The sequence below is a fragment of the Alosa sapidissima genome, chromosome 9, assembly GCF_018492685.1.
Source record: "Alosa sapidissima isolate fAloSap1 chromosome 9, fAloSap1.pri, whole genome shotgun sequence".
NCBI classification, from domain to species: Eukaryota; Metazoa; Chordata; class Actinopteri; order Clupeiformes; family Clupeidae; genus Alosa; species Alosa sapidissima.
Window position 1 is genome coordinate 27,760,772 of NC_055965.1, and position 15,201 is coordinate 27,775,972.

General features: G+C 46.4%; 2 protein-coding genes across 3 annotated transcripts in view; both read left to right on the top strand.

Moving 5' to 3' along the window:
• Nucleotides 1-13,036, top strand: part of mri1 (methylthioribose-1-phosphate isomerase 1) — a 14,219-nt gene extending 1,183 nt beyond the window's left edge. For both annotated transcript variants that reach the window (XM_042105256.1, XM_042105257.1), the window contains exons 3-7: nt 5,925-6,148; nt 7,147-7,316; nt 8,254-8,430; nt 8,896-9,120; nt 12,520-13,036. In XM_042105256.1, the coding sequence (XP_041961190.1) occupies nt 5,925-6,148; nt 7,147-7,316; nt 8,254-8,430; nt 8,896-9,120; nt 12,520-12,653 (930 nt within the window). In that variant the 3' untranslated portion in view covers nt 12,654-13,036. The remainder of the gene's footprint in view (nt 1-5,924; nt 6,149-7,146; nt 7,317-8,253; nt 8,431-8,895; nt 9,121-12,519) is intronic.
• Nucleotides 1-15,201, top strand: part of LOC121719390 (NACHT, LRR and PYD domains-containing protein 12-like) — a 705,660-nt gene that overhangs the window by 560,857 nt on the left and 129,602 nt on the right. The gene's annotated exons all lie outside the window — the stretch shown is intronic.

The following is a 15,201-nucleotide window of genomic DNA, read 5'->3' on the forward strand; positions in this document are numbered from 1 at the left end:
GCCGTGTGTGTGTGTGTGTGTGTGTGTGTGCACGTCTAGTTGATCATTTGCATAGCAGTGCAGGATCGCCAAGCATCACAAGCATCACAAGCTTGTAGGGCTGGTGTACTCTTGTCAAGGGCAACCTTCGCAAGCATGCAGTTATCGATCTATTCGGACTCAATGTGCGCCACGCAAACTGGGTGTTTGTTATGATGCGCATGGCCATCATGGTTACATTTCAAAGAATAAAAGCCAAGTCATGTTCGTTATTATTGTAAATAATGGCTATGTAGCCTAGTTGTTTGGTCGGCTAGTAGTAGGTCTGTCTATTTTAAGAGATTAGAAACTGCAAGTGGATATAGGCTCCGTAGACAAACCGGATTCACGCCCTCTCTCTGGGCTGATGACAGCCCGAGGCTCCGGTAGGCAATGCGCTCCGGTGCGGTGCGGTGCAACGCGTGCTCATGATGAGCGAACGGGGATAGGCGCCTTATAAATGTTTAATCGTGTCCAGGTTAACTAATGCTACGGACAGATTGCTCGGCCAGGTAACTCGCAGCGGGGAGCCATAAAGAACGGTTGGTTTGGCAAACAGTTATAGCACCGAGGGTGAAAAATCTGCGAGATGAATTATTGATAACCTCTCCGATTTCCGCCTTTTTTTTGTTGCTGCCGCTCATGCGGTTCAGGGCACTCTCCCCGCTTTAATGACTGTTTCACACCATTATGGACCGACAAGGCAACAGATTGTCACATTAGCTCTCCGTTATACATTGCATATGTTCCACTGAAAACCTTGTGTGCGCTTGTACATGATGTTTTGTCTGTTAGCAGAACAAAGGCCAAAGCCCAGAGCCACTGAGCATCTCTCTCCCTCTCCCCCCTCTCTCTCTCTCCTCTAAGATAGCAGACTCTTCATTAATAAGTATCAAAGCTTAGAAGTGCTTCTTCATTAAATTTGCCTGCCATACCCGAGCACTGGCAATTAGAGAGAGAGGTGATGGAAGGGTCACACACACACACACACACACACTGCACTGTCTACACACACATATCCACTGTGAAAGTAACACTCTTTCTAAGCCACACACATACATCTAAAGTTTCACTCTTAGAAACACACGCACACACACACTTTGCTTGTGTGAAAGTTCAGGAGCTGCATTCATTAGCAGGCGGAGGTGCTGCCATGGTCTCTGTAGAGAGAGAGAGAGAGAGGAAGAGCTGATATCATATCGAGTAAACTCTCTGACCACCACCCACTCTTGAATGGGCTGAACTCACACAGACACACACACACACACACACACACGCACACGCACACACACAAACACACACACAAACACACAAACACAGTGCAGAGGCACGCAGACACACACACAAACACACACAGATACACACACTCAGGTATCACACACACACACTCAGGTATCACACATGCATACACACACACACACTCAGGCATCACACACGCATACACACACACACACACACTCAGGTATCACACATGCATACACACACACATACACATACACGTGTGGTGATGTCATGATGAGCGAATGAATCTCTGCCACCCACTCTCGAAGGGGGCGACAACTTCAAACGATTACCTCACCATCAGCTGATGTCATTGCTATTGTCACTACCACTATACTCTATGTGTGTGTGTGTGTGTGTGTGTGTGTGTGTCTGTGTCTCTGTCTCTTTGTGTGTTTTGTTCACATGTGTGCATATGTTAGAGGTATGTATACTTGTGTGTAAGTGTGTGTGTGTGTGTGTGTAAGGATGTCAGTAGAGGTTAGGCGTGTATGTATATGTTTAAGTGTGTATGCACGTGTGTAAGCATGTCTGTTAGATGTGTGTGTGTGGTTAGAATAATTTGTTAGAGGGCTTATGATTTTGAAGGGTCTATCAATCAGGTCTTTGATCATGGTCTGGTAAGTTGTGTTTGTGTGTGTATGAAATAAATGTTCTACCTGCTGGTGTCAGCAGCAGCTGTGATGAAGTGTGTGTGTGTGTGTGTGTGTGTGTGTGTCTGTGTGTGTGTGTGTGTGTGTGTGTTCATATGTCAAACCAGAGCTCAGCTTCAGGTGTGTGTGTGTGTGTGTGTGTGTGTGTGTGTGTGTGTGTGTGTGTGTGTGTGTGTATAGAGTATAGTATATATACTCTTTTGATCCCGTGAGGGAAATTTGGTCTCTGCGTTTATCCCAATTTGTGAATTAGTGAAACACACACAGCACACAGTGAGGTGAAGCACACATTAATCACGGCGCAGTGAGCTGCCTGCTACAACGGCGGCGCTCGGGGAGCAGTGAGGGGTTAGGTGCCTTGCTCAAGGGCACTTCAGCCGTTCCTACTGGACAGGGTTCGAACCAGCAACCCTCTGGTTGCAAGTCCAAAGTGCTAACCAGTAGGCCAGTACATATGTCAAATCAGAACTCAGCTTCAGGTGTATAGACCCTTTCAACAAGGTAAACAAAAACAATGCTTGAACGTTCTATTTGGGCCCCAATCTACTTCCTCTGCATTAAGATAACATATGGAATGTTAAAAAGGAAGTCTTGTGGGGCCAACTATGATGCTGATAATGGAACTCTCTTGAAAGGGTCCACTATGATGCTGATAATGGAACTCTCTTGAAAGGGTCCATATTTGTGTGCGTGCTCGTGCACTCTGTTTCTGGCATGCATGTTTGTAGGTCAAAATGCCAACAGTACCAAAGTCATGGATGGGTCCTCAAGAAGCAATACACTGTGATGGATAAGAAATATATAACTATATTTTATATAGACAGACAGACATACATATAGACAGACAGATAGACAGACAGACAGACAGACAGACAGACAGATAGATGGATAGATAAATAACACACTGCTGTCATAGCAGCTCCATTTGTGAACAGTGTAAATACATGGCATAAGACTCATACAGTCCATAATGACTTAGTACTTAGACATATGAGTTAGATAAGTGCATGTTATCTACAGATTACAGTTGACTACGTAATACAAATACACAGCAATCACAGCAGGCAAAAGATAAGTATCCCTTGATTTAGTTCAGTATTAAGCTAGGGTAGTGGTGCTCGAAGAGGAGCTTCAGCCTGACCCTGTGACACCCTGTATCTGCGGTTTAATGGCTGATGTATGGAGGGTCTGAAAAGGTAGGCGTACAATCTTTGAGCAGTTTTTTTTTATTATTTGATGGGACAGTTTGGCTTTTAAAGTAGCGGACACTCTTGCACCACACAATGTTACAATACTGTAACATGTTCTGCTATGTTATTGCTATGACTCAACAGGGAGTATCAAAAATATGAGTTAAATAAATACATATTTAATTCAAATCTAGTGGTAGATAAAAGACGACACACAAAAACATAGTGAGCTCCAGTGTGCTGAAAAAAATGTGAGCCTTACAACATGTCCTATCTGCAAAGCGATTCGAGTGAGCGTTTACATTACATTTACATTGCTTTCAATTGGAATGTCCTATCCGCATGCGACGCGACACATTCTCACCGCGCTGCGCAGTGCGATGTGGCACGGCAATTTGAGCAGAGCCGTTGTCAGACGCCCAGTTTCTATTTGTTTGTCACTCACGTCACTCTGCATTACGAACGAGAAATATGACTGAACATGGACATTGTGGACAGGGAGCACTCAGTACTACGCCACAGCTGGACGCTCACAGGCAGTTACAATACGCCATGGCTTTTATTCACACCAGCGGAGCTGATTCTGCCCATGCACCACGCTGAGGCTACTGTTACACTGCCACTGCAAGGCACAGGGGCGCAACAGTTCTACTACAGCTTTGGTGTGCCATAGTAAAAAATCTGGAGCTCAAGAGTTTAATTCGAGGGTGAAGAAGGAAAGAAAGAATGGAATGTGTGTCCTGTCTTAAGACATTTGTAAGATGTGTGCTGGCTTAAGTCGTTTATGTTAAGACGTTTACAGTATGTGATGTGTCCTGAAGTTGTTTATGTGATGTGTCCTCACTGGAGGCCTGAGAAGCACCTTTTAGCCTTTTTTTTGAGTAAAAAGAATCCTCCTCAGGTCAGGTTGTCACAGAGGCCTTTTCCACTAACAGAGAGCTGTGTCCAATCTGGTTCACTCACCAGATGTTGAACTGTTTCAAGCAAATCGACCAAAATTTTGTCGGTTTGGAAACCTGAAAAGATGGTTCGGAGCTGGCACCAAATTTTTGTTTTCCCTGTTAACCAAAACGGGTGTGCCATTCGACAGGTCCGTAATGCATACTACACCATATGTTGATGACGCATCCTCTATTCCGTTCAATACTGGTCGAAATGTGGACTGGCGCACTAAGGTTCAAAGAATATTAAACATAACCCGTCCAAAAGCCAATTCTCTGTTGATCGCAAAACACCCTCAGTGTCGAGGTCGAGAGTTCAGGAAGCTGCTGACACTTTTTGTTCCAGTCCAGACCTGTCACTAATCCGCTGGGGATCCTCTCCGTTTCGTGGGGATCCCCCCTTCGCTCTCACTCAAGCTTGGCTTAGGCGGCTGGAGTTTTTGTCGCGCGACGAGCTAATCCAAATCCTACATCCAGCATAAGGAGCATTAACAGCTCGTCGTTTTATATTCACTTTCAGAAAATTATATTCAACTCCCTGAGTCCATCTCTCTCTCTCTCTCTCTCTCTCTCTCTGTCCTACTTTCTCTCTCTCTCTCTGTCTTTCTCTCTCTGTCTCTCTTTCTGCACTCTCTTTCTCTCTGACTTAATTCTGAGACATTGCAACAGTAGAATAATGGCAACAACAGTGAAACAAGAGAGTGTCTCGAAACACGAGTCGGCCGTTGTCATGCCAATAACGGTCCTTGTGGACGAGCTGTAAGTGATTTGTGTTCTTTTGCAGTGAGTTTTTGGGAGAGGGTGGGGGCTCCTTAGCAGGATAGTCTTATTGGATTTACCTCATAAATCAGAAATCAATTTGGCTTCTCCTGTGTCTCGCTCTGGCTGTGCTCTCTTCCACACTCAGACCACGCTGTCGTTTAGGCTATAGACCCTTTCAAGAGTTCCATTATCAGCATCATAGTTGGCCCCACAAGACTTCCTTTTTAACATTCCATTATGTTATCTTAATGTAGAGGAAGTAAATTGGGAACCAAATAGAACGTTCAAGCATTGTTTTTGTTTTTATTGTTGAAAGGGTCTCTCTCTCTCTTTTTTTTCACTTTCTGTAACATCACGAGAGAATTTTTGACGAAAGTGGATTATTGACCTTGGCGATGATCTGTGCTCTCTCTTTGGAAAATGTAACAAAACACTGCACCAATCCAGCCCCTCTAAATCATGCTTTAGTAGCAATGTAATGGGAATGAATTGAAGAGTGATTTAATAAACAAGTGACCTCCCCTCCTCTCCATATCTCCCTCTCTCTCTTCCCCTTATTCTCTTCTCATTCTTCTCTCTTTTTCTCTCGCTCTCTCCTCTTTCTCTTTCTGCCTCCCCCTCTTCCTTTCTCTCCCTCTCCCTCTTTCCCTCCCTCTCTCATCTCCCCTCTCTCTCGTTCCCTCTTTCCCCTCTATCTCTCCCCCTCTTCCTCTCTCTCTCTCCCTAACTCCCTCCTTCCCTCCCTCTCATCTCCCCTCTTCTCTCTCTCTCCCTCCTCCTGTCCTCCCTCTCTCCCTCCTCCTCCTCCTCTCTCTCCCTCTGTCCTCCTCCTCTCCTCCCTCCCCTCCTCCTCTCTCTCCCTCTACCTCCTCTCTCTCTCTCCCTCCTCCTCCTCCTCCTCTCTCTCTCCCTCTACCTCCTCTCTCTCTCCCTCCTCCTCCTCCTCCTCCTCTCCTCCCTCTCTCCCTCGCTCTCTCCCTCCTCCTCTCCTCCCTCTCTCCCTCCCTCTCTCCCTCCTCCTCTTCCTCCTCCTCCTCCCTCTCTTCTCTCCTCTCATCCCTCTCTCCCTCCCTCCGTAGGTGCGCGGCGCTCCTGCCATCGCCATCGTGGGCTGCCTGAGCCTGGCGGTGGAGCTGCGTGCGGGCGCCGGCGGCGACGACCCCCTGGCTTTCATCCGCGAGTCGCTGTGCCACCTGACCTCGGCCCGGCCCACCGCCGTCAACATGGGCCGCGCCGCCCGCGAACTCATGGAGTTCAGCGAGAACGAGAGCATGGAGAAGAGCGGAGAGGCACTCCGAGACAGGTGAGGGAGGGAGGGAGGGAGGGAGGGAGGGAGGGATGAGTATAGAAGAGTAGGAGTGCTGTGAGAACGATAGCATGGAAACAGCGGAGAGACACTCGGAGACCGATGAGAAAGAGAGGGATAGAGAGAGGAGAGGCACTCTGACAGGTGAGGGAGAGGAGGGATGGATGGATGAATGGATGAAAGTATGAGAGAGAAAGAGAGAGAGAGAGAGAGAGATCATTGAGTTAGGGAGTGATATAGGAAGGGTTTGTGCATTAGCTGATGGCTGGCTGGATGAATGGGGGGATGAGGAGAGTGAAGGAGAGAGAGAAAGAGAGAAAGGGAACTAGGAGTGAAAATGATCTTTCCCAGTAAAGATTGTGATGACTATGAGGAGGTGGCAAACAAAAGAATCTCTCGGATATGTGGAGGGAGGGGAGGGGGGGGGAGTTATCCTATACCTCTCATTCCCCCTGGTTTTGTACAACACTGTCGGCAACTTTGAACGCTTGAAAATGAATCCTAGAGGGAGAGAGAGAGAGAGAGGCAGAGGGAGATGAGGAGACAGATAGAGGGATAGAGGAGCCATGGGAGAGGAGAGGTAAAGCGTAGAGATGAAAAGATGAGAGGAGAGATGAGAGGAGAGGTAAATTACAGATGATAGCACAGAGCTGTGAGTCAGGACCCCACAATGCAACGGGGGGGTGGGGTGGGGGGGGGAGGAGGGGGATGGACAGGGGGGGGGTAAATGTGGGAGGAATAACTAAAAAAGAGAGAGAGAGAGAGAGAGAGAGAGAGAGAGAGAGAGAGGTGGTATTTCAACAAAAATAAACAATATTTCAACAACAATAACTATTCTTGGTCTTACTGTTTATGAACCAGCTGAATGGAAACAACCAAAGCAGAAAGATGGGAGGGCATCTATGCATGTGAATGCAGGGGGCTTGACAGATGTATCCACCAATGAGATGTCGGTGTCTCACCTTTCACTCTGCTTGTCCCCGCCTCCTCTGCAGCGCGATTGGCTGGATCGAGGAGATGCTGGAGCGGGACGTGAGTGACAACCGAAAGATCGGGAATTTCGGTGCCCAGCACATCCTGTCCGGCGTGCCGAGGGACTCGGTCAGCATTCTCACGCACTGCAACACCGGATCACTCGCCACCGCCGGATACGGCACCGCACTCGGTACGTGTGTGTGTGTGTGCGTGCGTGTGTGTGTGTGTGTGCGCGTGTGTGTACCTGTGGGTGGGTTGGTGGGTGGGTGTGTTTGTGTGTGTGTATAGTTGTCATCCACCCACACCTGAGTGGAGTTTCTCACCATGATGATGACACACACACACACACATTTGCTCTGCATTCATTATCACTGTCGGCGTTCTCACCTGCCACACACTGGAGATGCCAAGAGTGGAGTAGCGTTTGAGAGAGCGGTTGGCATGGAAACGGTCCTGGCCCAGACTCAGGCCAGATTTGGGCCTGATCTCGGTGTGGTTCTGATGCCGTCACTCTGGGCTGAAATTAAGTCACTGTGAAACACTAATCTGAAGCAGTTTCCAATCGTTGTGATTTTGCTATAAAAATGAAGTATATTTTTGAATTGATCGTAATTAAATTCAGCAAATCGATAGAGGGTAGCAGTGGTGGCGTAGATTCAGGAAAAAATGAATATATATACTGCTCAAAAAAAATAAGGGAACACTTCAAACACTGGATCGGTACTCTGACACTGTTTGGTTTTGAGCACAAGTAAAACTTTTGAGGCAAGTGTTTTATTTTGAAAAAACTGTCAGACACTCTGTGAATGTAGTTTGAGAATGGAGAAAAGGGTGGAAGGTTTCAAAAAATGTGTTTTAACAATTGTGGAAAACTGTAAGTGTTCCCTTAATTTTTTGAGCAGTATATTTATTTATAACTGGAGATATATACAAATTGTGTCTTCAGTATACACACCTGACATAACGCACTCTAAGCAGACAGATTTCACAATAGCCAAAGTGTACTGGTAGCCACCTAAAGAAGCCAGCTTCTCAGCTACTCCTTGACTCTGTGTGTCTTGTGTGTTTTGAATGTGTGTGTATGTTTTTCTTTTTGTATTAACACACTCTGTGTGTGTGTGTGTTAGGTGTGGTGCGCTCCCTGCACTCGCTGGGCCGTCTGAAGCGTGTCTACTGCACGGAGACTCGGCCGTACAACCAGGGCGCGCGGCTGACGGCGTACGAGGCCGTGGCCGAGGGCTTCCCCGCCACGCTCATCACCGACAGCATGGCCGCGCTCACCATGAGGGAGAAGGGCATCACCGGTACGACCGTGTGTGTTTGTGTGTGTGTGTGTCACTTTTAACACTGAAGTTAGTAGACTGAAGTGTGACTTTTCGTGTTGGTCAGATAGAATGCATAGTTTGTGAGGATCCTTTATTGAAAGTAAGAAACCACTTTATTTCTAACTTTGTCAAAGTCTCAAGTGTATTTTTGTATTAATTTATCAATTTATTATTTAATACACGTTTTCCTGGAAAGTCTCATTTTCTGAAGTTCTTGGTAAGGACAAACTGTACACTGTCTTATGGGCTCCCACAATCTTTGTCAGATTTATCCAGAGTGATCAAAATATTGTACAATTAAATCACCTTTGGGAGCAAAAATAAAAACAGCATGTGGATATTTTCTTTTTGGTTATTTAATTGTCTGGCACCTGTTGAAATACTTACATGTGCGTGCATTATTATATAAAGTCAATGACCGCAACCTCTCTCCCACGCCTATAGCTGTGGTCGTCGGGGCTGACCGAGTAGTCGCCAACGGCGACACAGCCAACAAGATCGGCACGTACCAGCTGGCCATCGCCGCAAAGCACCATGGGATTCCGTTCTACGTGGCGGCGCCAAGCACATCGTGCGACCTGAGCCTGGAGAGTGGACGTGACATCGTGATCGAGCAGCGCCCGGCCGAGGAGCTCACCAGCATCAACGGAATCCCAGTCGCCGCGCCAGGTGTGTGTGTGTGTGTGTGAGAGAGAGGGAGATTATATAATACCTACATCTCATGGAAACTTCTTGGTTCAAAGGGTTCATGAACTTCATGACCGCAGTGTGTGTGGAGGTTTTGTGTGTGTGTGTGTGTTTGTGTGTGTGTCTGTTTTGTGTGTGTGTGTGTGTGTGTGTGTGTCTGTTTTGTGTGTGTGTGTGTGTGTATCTGTGTGTCTGTTTTGTGACCGCACACATTGAATAGAATCTTCTCTGCAGCTATTTCAGAGCACTTCACTTTTGTGTGGAAAAGATGTTCGTCTGACAGCAATAGAGTGACACTCTCAGATGAACCAACCACTCTCAAAGTATACTGTACTCCTGTGTGTGTGTGTGTGTGTGTGTGTGTGTGTGTGTGTGTGTGTGTGTGTGTGTGTGTGTGTGTGTTGCTCACTTTAGAAAGTAGCAGCTGCTGGAGCCGCTGAATAATGCATTGCTCTGAAATGCATGTGAAGAAAAGACCGAAGAGTGATGGCGCACGAGAGAGAGAGAGAGAGAGAGAGAAAGAAAGAAAAAAGGAGAGAGAGAGGGTGAGAGAGAGAGAGAAAAGGAGAGAGAGGAGAGGAAAGGGAGAAGATGAATGAAGAAAGAGAGAGATGAAAGAAAGAGAGGAGAGGAAAGAAAGAGAGGAGAGGAAAGAGAGAGGAAAGCAAATGAGAAGGGAGAGAGGAAGATAATGGGTTGAAGGGTAATTTAGGGGTAAAAACAAAAAAAGAAAGAAAGTGAAGAGAGAGATTTTTCAATTTTGCTCACAAAAATGCACATAACAATAGTCTTTACTGTACGAAATAAAATAATCATGCAGAGACAGAGTGAAAGTGTGGAATCAGAGTTCCAATTCACATACTTCTGTATACCATATTAGGTATTGTAAGTACAGAAGTATGTCAATTGGAGCACAGCCCGTGATTAGCAGAATAAAGTGTCATCCTATTCCTGTACTTCCTGTAGACTGCCCTGTTGAAGAGGGACTTTGTACGATTCCGTTTACATCTTCCAACCTAAACGTCGGGACACTCGACAAAGAAATCTTGAAAAAGCACTTCATTTTTAATTAATTTGTTTGAGAGGTGGAGGGGGAGGGAGAGAGAGGGAGGCGAGAGAAACACACACACACACACACACACTGCACAGGATTATGATTGTTCTCTTGTACCGATAGTTGTTCATATGTACAGTATGAGAGAGAGATAGAGAGATACTTTGACTTTAAAGATTCCTTTATAATCAGTCAAAAGGAAACTAATGCACACCTTACAGACACCTTACACAAAAGCATCTCACACACACACACACACACACACACACAGATGAGTGTGGGAGGAAAAGTGAAGGTATTGCAGTGAGACAAAGAAAAGGAAAAACGGGGTGAGTGGAAGACTGAGTAGAGAAGAGGAGGAGAGGAGGTGTAAGAGAGGAGGAGAAGGAGGCAGAGGAGATGGAGGTGTAAGAGAGGAGGAGGAGAGGAGGAGGTGTAAGAGAGGAGGAGGTGATGAGGAGGAGGAGGAGGTGTAAGAGAGGAGGAGGGGAGGAGGAGGTGTAAGAGAGGAGGAGGAGGAGGAGATGAGGTGTGAGAGGAGGAGGAGATGAGGAGGTGTAAGAGAGGAGGAGGAGGAGATGAGGAGGTGTAAGAGAGGAGGAGGTGATGAGGAGGAGGAGGAGGTGTAAGAGAGGAGGAGGAGGAGGAGATGAGGTGTGAGAGGAGGAGGAGATGAGGTGTAAGAGAGGAGGAGGAGATGAGGAGGAGGAGATGAGGAAGAGATGAGGAGGTGTAAGAGAGGAGGAGTTGAGGAGGTGATGAGGAGAGGAGGAGGTGTAAGAGATGAGGAGGAGGTGTAAGAGAGGAGGAGGAGAAGAGGAAGAGATGAGGAGGTGTAAGAGAGGAGGTGATGAGGAGGAGGAGGAGGTGTAAGAGAGGAGGAGGAGAGGAGGAGAAGAGGAAGAGATGAGGAGGTGTAAGAGAGGAGGAGGAGAAGAGGAAGAGATGAGGAGGTGTAAGAGAGGAGGAGGAGAAGAGGAAGAGATGAGGAGGTGTAAGAGAGGAGGAGTTGAGGAGGTGATGAGGAGGTGTAAGGAAGTAATAAGGCAAGAGAGAGCGCAGTGTCATGTCGGTGACATTAGAGTAATTAAAGACCAGCTTTGATGAGTCCCACTGCCCTGGGGGAGGGATGGAGGGGGCGCAGAGAGAGAGAGAGAGAGAATGAGAGAGGGGGGGAAGAGAAGATGTGAGCGAGAGAGAGAATGAGAGAGAGGGGGGGGGGGGGAGAAGATGAGCTAGAGGAATAGGGGAGGATGGAGGGGACGGAAGGAATAAGAGATAGTGGTGGAGGAGAGAGGGAAAAGGGAGAAAGAGAAAGAGGGAGGGATCTGCTGCCATTGCTGCTCTTGCCCCAGAGGATGCTGGGAGGGAGAGACCCTGGAGGACACAGTCACATGTTGGCATTAGGCATGACATTTATGTGTGTGTGTGTGTGTGTGTGTGTGTGTGTGTGTGTGTGTGTGTGTGTGTGTGTGTGTGTGTGTGTGTGTGTGAGAGAGAGAGAGAGTGTGTGTGTGTGTGTGTGTAAGTGTAAGAGAGAGAGAGAGTGTGTGTGTGTGTGTAAGAGAGAGAGAGAGAGAGAGAGTGTGTGTGTGTGAGAGAGAGAGAGAGTGTGTGTGTGTGTGTGTGTGTAAGAGAGAGAGAGAGTGTGTGTGTGTGTGTGTGTGTAAGAGAGAGAGAGAGTGTGTGTGTGTGTGTGTAAGAGAGAGAGAGAGAGAGTGTGTGTGTGAGAGAGAGAGAGAGAGAGAGTGTGAGAGTGTGTGTTAGACAGAGAGTGCATGTGAGTAAAGGGCTTGTGAGGAGGGAAGAGATTGATTGGTCGGAACGAGATGATAATATCCGCCTGACTTCCATTAGGCTGCAGTGTCTTCTTTATACTACTCCCTCTCTCTCTCTCTCTCTCTATCTCTCTCTCACACCCTCTCCATCTCTCTCTCTTTCTCTCCATATCTCTCTCACCCCCTCCATCTCTCTCACCCTCTCCATCTCTCTCTCTCTTTCTCTCCATCTCTCTCTCTCTTTCTCTCCATCTCTCTCTCCCTTTGTATATAATTTCTCTCTTGCCCCCCCTGCTTTTCTACCCTCTCATGGTTTCCTCTCACTATTCCTTTACTCTATCTATTTTTTCTATCTATCTTATCTTGTCTGTCAATGTTCAACATTATGTATTAACATGACGCATAAGGCATTGTAGAGCCAAAAAAAAGTCAATCAAAGAATAAGGAGTTCGCTGAATAATACACCTTAGACTCACTCTCTCTCTCTTACTTTTTCTCTCTCTCTCTTACTTTTTCTCTCTCTCTCTCCCCCCCCCCCCCCCCATACAGGTATAGATGTGTGGAATCCGGCGTTTGATGTCACCCCTCACCAGCTCATCACAGGTGGCATCATCACTGAGCTGGGCGTCTTCCTCCCCTCCGAGCTGCAGGCTGCCCTGACCGGCCGCCTCACCGCCCTCTAGGCCCCACAGCGCCCCCCTGTGGTCTGGTGGGGCAGCGCAGCACAGTGTAGTGCTGCTGCACCTCGACTACAGCCGTGACCACAACTCACTTCGGTTCTCTTCATTACTCTTTCTACTAGTGGTACATCACCATCACACACACACACACACACACACACACACACACACACTATCTCTCACACTCTCTCTCACACACACACACACACACACACACACACACACACACACACACACACAGACACACACTCATTGCTGCTCACATGAGGTAATGGAAATGTCACATACACACTCACTCACACACACACACACACACACTAAAAATGCGCAAAGGCATACTACAATGATATGAATAAAGGACTATAGATACGCTAAACACACACACATACAAATGCTGCAGTTGCACACAAATATACAGAGATGTGTGCACACACACACACCCGTGCACACACATATTGTGTACAAGTGTTACACATGCACACTTGTGGTGTATACTGATGTTGCCAGACTCACAATCGGACAGTCTTAACCCAGGGAAGCATATTTGTTAGCACGCACACACACACGCACGCACACACAATCCTTTACCACACACAATCATGCTTTCCTCTCCTCTCTCTCTCTCAAACACACATATTATTTTTTGCCATTTGTCTGAATGTCTGTCACTGTCCGAAAGCTGTCAGCACCACCACCCACCCACCCACCCCCGCCTCCGCTCCTGCTACCAGTGAACAGTAACAGTAAAGCACCATAAAGGTACAATGACAAACACCGAAGGACTGTACTGACCCCAGAACAGTACCATCATTTTCCTCAATGGGAGGGACGTAGTGTAAATATGAACGTAGTTTTAGTGATTAGTGTACATAATGTACAGAAATCCTCTCAACCTGACTTGGAGGGGATGAAGACTAGATTTAGACTCAAGTTGAGCTGATCAGATCTAGAGAAGAGATTTAGAAACGGGCAAAGTGTGCTTACTGTGCGAGCCATGCCCAACTAAAAGCTCAAATATTTCTCCCATCTTCTCAATTTTTACTAACAAATATTAGCAGCAGTAATGTGGGTCCTCGCAGATATTCAATTTCCTTTTTAGACCAAATCTGATAATAATTAAACCTGATCAAACAAGAAGAATGAGACCAATGCCAGTTGGCTTTCACAGAAAGCTGTGCCGTATTTGACAGACACTGAACAGAGTTGGTGGAGGACAAACTGAGTAGAACAAAAGCTCCTCTTCATGACACTGATATTGTGCAAAACGTCGTGCAAAACGTCCAATTTTTCTACTTTTATCTGATTTGTAGCTGCAAGATCATTCGCCGTTAAATGGAAGCAAATCAAAGACTATCTGCAAATGTGTAGTGTGTACTCTGCTAGGTAGTCCTTTCATACTTTGAGGCTAGTTACTTGGTACTATGGAGCTTGACATTTGTGACCTCCTGTGTTTACCAAACTACCTGATACCCTTCCATGTGTGTCCCCCTGTCGCACAGTGTCCTCCCTGTCGCACAGTAACATTGTAAATACAGACAAATAAGAACTTAAATCATGGCTAACCAACCTCTTCCTTCTTTAAGCTATCCAAGTTGTGACGGCAACTGTGCCAGTTATTTTGCTGAATGATGCACAGAGTATATAATATAATATACATATCAATTCTTGGTGAGGGGGGTGGGCGTTCTAGACCTAGAACTTCTTTAGGGTAATGTTTTTGTGATGTCAAAGTACATTTCCAGGATACGCTTTGTTTGTTTGTTTTTTCTTCATGGTTGCCAAGTGCAGATGACATCACAGTCTCAATGATATCACAAGTCCAGAGTTCCGACGGTCAGTGTAGTTCACAGGCGAATGTTCCGCGACACAGAGGGGTTCAGGATGATCCAAATCCTGGTGTTACTCCACCAGCACAGATGACAAATCAGAGAGCTGAGGGCGGTGGGACAGAAACTTATCTTATAAAGCTGGAGATTACAGCTTGCTACACACACACACACACACACACACACACACACTATTAACCCCATCTATCCATTTATAGCACAGCTACAAGACGATTGGGTACTGTAGGGGATTAAAAAAAAAAAAAAACAAAAAAAAAAAAAAAAAAAAAAAACAAAGGCAAAGCATAGACACACAAATGTCTCGGGGGTTCATCTTGCATTGTTCACCATCATCCACTCTACCTTCAACGTTCTCTACCCCCACCCCCAAACACACACACACACTGTCCCTCAATCTCTCACACTCACTTATTGTTGGATGTCACACTTTGAAGGTGGAGGTTGGTAAACACCTCTGTCTTGATATGGGCTTTTGTTTGTTTGTTTGTTTGTTTGTTTGTTTGTTTTGTCTTCATTCATTCATTCATTCATTCATTCATTGTTTGTTGTGGAGGAAAGAGGGAGAGATAAACGGTGGAGAGCAATGTAGCAAATTTCTGTCACCCTGTCTGTATGTATGATAGGTTTCGGGGTCCCATGGTTCCGTTTATTTCTGATGTATCTTCTTTGGCTGTGACTTGTCATTGTTTTTATGATTATTATTA